Below are 3,102 nucleotides of genomic sequence, written 5' to 3'. Positions count from 1 at the left end.
TTGTATATTTAGTAGAGACGGGGTTTCACCATATTGGCCAGGCTGGTCTTGAACTCCTGACCTCAAGTGATCCACCTGCCTTGGCCTCCCAAATTGCTGGGATTACAGGCGTGAGCCACGGTGTCCAGCCTGATGACTTGTTCCTGGTACAAAGATCAGGTTAGAATTAAGGGTAAAGATGTAGGGGTTTGAAGCACAGGTCCCGAGGGTCATTGAAAGCCAGTAGATAGAGTCTTCCTGCTAGTGTGGCTGGAGGACAGGGGTGAGGACTGACAATCAGAGGTGACCAGGCTGGAATTCAGACCCAGGGAGGGGAAGCCTTGCTCCTGCTGTCACTCCCTGATCCTTACTGATGCCCCGGGAAGCCAGAAGGAGATCAACTCTGGGCAGGAATCATGGCTTGTTCATCTTTTTACCACAGCACTTAGCATTGTGGGGTCCTACCCCACCAGCAGACCCATCACCACCCCACCAATGCCTGCCCTTCCCCCCACAGGGCTGCCACTGCTGACCACTGATCCCCCATCCCTGCAGACCCCCCAGGTTTTTTTTTTTTTTTTTAAAGCACTATGCCTGGCATAGGTAGAAACTCGGTGAATGTCTGGTAAATGAAAGGATGGCTGACCGGAGGGACAGTGGGCTCTGCCCTGGCTTTGTCCCACAGGCTGTGAAGGCACAATTGCTGGAGCAAGTGCAGGGACAACTGAGGGAGCTGCTGGATCGGGCCATGTGGGAGGCTATACAATCCTACCCATCTCAAGACAAACCTCCGCCCCTGCCTCCCCCAGATTCCTTGAGTAGGTGAGTCTAGGGAGCAGCTGCGCAGGCTCCTCTGTAGCAATGATCATGAGCTATCATATGATGTGCCCTTGCCAGCCTTGGCAGGACTGTGACTCCAGCCTTCCCTCTTCCCCACTTATCTTGTCTTCCTAACACTGGCCTCCACCTACTGGGCCTCACTCTGCCCTGGCCCTGACCTTCCACCCGGTCCTGCCCTCTGGCCCTAGCCCTGGCCTCTCCCTACCACTCCCCTTGGCTCCCAAGTATTGACCTTCTGCATGGCCCTGCCCTCTGCCCACTGACTTCTTCCTGACCCTGAACAAACATCTCAATTCAGGACCCAGGAGCCATCCCCGGGGAAACAGAAAGTTTTCATCATCCGCAAGTCCCTGCTTGAGTAAGTCGGGTGATGACAAGTAATGGGAGGAAAAGAAAGGGCTTTGGCTGGGGGTCACGGTACCTCATTTCTCATCCCCAGGCTCTAGGTGGTTTGTGGGGAGGACTTGGAAAGGGTTTCTAAGGTGCAGGTCCCCTATTTGCCCTGGGCGTGGTTGTGGAAGAAACGCCTTTAGCTGGAAGTTCTGGATCGTTAGGCCCCATGCCTCATGTGTACAGTGTCTGAGCTAGTTCACACCACCCTGAGGACCCTCCCACACTGACCTTCAGGCCCCTGTCCCTCCAGTGAGCTGATGGAGGTGCAGCATTTCCGCACCATCTACCACATGTTCATCGCTGGCCTGTGTGTCTTCATCATCAGCACCCTGGCCATCGACTTCATTGATGAGGGCAGGTAGGTCCCCTTCCCACCTGGGACAGGCACACCTATCTGATCAGACCCTCTGGGTCCTCAGTGCCCCACTTGCCCTTGGGGCAAGCGGACACAGGTCCCCCCTTTGGTTATTGGACATGTACCAACTTTGCTCCCAACAACCTTCCCACCCGAAACACTCTCTAGGATCCCTTCCTTCCCCAGCCTTGGTTGGCCCTTGGTCTGTCCTCCCAGGGCCAGTCACTCTCAAATGCTTCTCAATGACACCTTGCCCTGAGGCAGATGTGTGTGTATGCACACATGCACACCCATACACACTCCTTTCCCAGTCAGTTCTATTCAAGTAACCTCCATTGAGCACCTCCCGAGTACCAGTCCTAGTGTTCAGAGAAATGAGGGGGCAGACCCCACTCCTGTCTGTGAGGCACTCCCAGTCTTGTGGGGAAGACAGACATGTACCCAAGTGCCTGGGTGGGTCATTTCCCCCACAGAGCACCCCACCCAACTGTGAGGATGAGCTTCAGAGAGCTGTATAACCTGGGGGTCTGTATTTTCAGGACTCCCACCATTCCCGGACCAAACTGAGGGTTGGGGCTGCTATTTCTTGTGGCCCAATAACGAGATGCAGATGAACTGGGGAGGAAGAGAGTTTTTATTTCTATAACTGGTTACAGGGAGAAGGCCTGTAAATTATCACTAGGCCAACTAAAAATTGCAATTTCCAGAGCATATACACCTTCTAAGCTATACGTCTAGTGTAAGTGTGCATTCATCTAAAGACATAAGTGATTAACTTCTTTTAATCTATAACTAAGGTCTGAGTCTTGAAAACCTTCTTCTGGAGCCTCAGTAAGTTGACTTAATCTAAATGGGTCCAGGTGCTGGGGTGATTACCCTTCTCTTGTCTCCTGCTAAATCATGGAGGTTTGAAGAGCGTCTTCAGACCCCCAGTAAAACTTGTTTAATCATGCTTTGAGGTTCAGGAAAGGCCTAGGCAAAACTCTTGGTGGGCTTTTGTTACATTCTGGCCTTTGTCTAAGGGCACTGGCTTTTAATATTTAACTTAACCACTCAGCCAGTACTGAAACAGTTGTTATAGAGGCCTGTGTTAGTGAAACCTGGCCTGCCACAGCCCCTCTCCCTATGTCAGGCTTGGGAAGCAATAACAAAAACAGGACCAAGGATCCACAGGTTCAGCAACAGCATTGCCTTTTGGTAAAATTTTTGTTGTTAGTTCTGTAAGTATTAAAAGGGTAAAATCTACCGCTAGGTTTGTATAAGAAAAAAACAAATTTAAAAAATTAAAAATGATAAAATCTCAGTAAAAAAGCTCAAATACATGTTTTCCTGTAAAGGGGGTCCTTCTTGACCACCTCCTTCAATCCCACACTGCTCTCGGAGGATTTTAAACAGTTTCTGACTGGGCGCAGTGGCTCACGCCTGTAATCCCAGCACTTTGGGAGGCCAAGGCAGGCGGATCACTTGAGGTCAGGAATTCAAGACCATCCTGGCCAATATGATGAAACCCTGTCTCTACTGGAAAAAAAAAAAAA

At 50.8% G+C, this 3,102-nt stretch overlaps 1 protein-coding gene across 1 annotated transcript in view; it reads left to right on the top strand.

The window, feature by feature from the left end:
* Nucleotides 1-3,102, top strand: part of SOAT2 (sterol O-acyltransferase 2) — a 13,559-nt gene that overhangs the window by 1,074 nt on the left and 9,383 nt on the right. Inside the window, exons 3-5 of the mRNA XM_012001781.1 lie at nt 665-801; nt 1,118-1,177; nt 1,463-1,570. Of these exons, the coding sequence (XP_011857171.1) occupies nt 665-801; nt 1,118-1,177; nt 1,463-1,570 (305 nt within the window). The remainder of the gene's footprint in view (nt 1-664; nt 802-1,117; nt 1,178-1,462; nt 1,571-3,102) is intronic.

The sequence above is a fragment of the Mandrillus leucophaeus genome, unplaced genomic scaffold, assembly GCF_000951045.1.
Source record: "Mandrillus leucophaeus isolate KB7577 unplaced genomic scaffold, Mleu.le_1.0 Scaffold118, whole genome shotgun sequence".
In the NCBI taxonomy this organism is placed as follows: Eukaryota; Metazoa; Chordata; class Mammalia; order Primates; family Cercopithecidae; genus Mandrillus; species Mandrillus leucophaeus.
The sequence above is the reverse complement of the archived record's forward strand: the minus strand, read 5'-3'. Positions and strand labels throughout refer to the sequence as shown.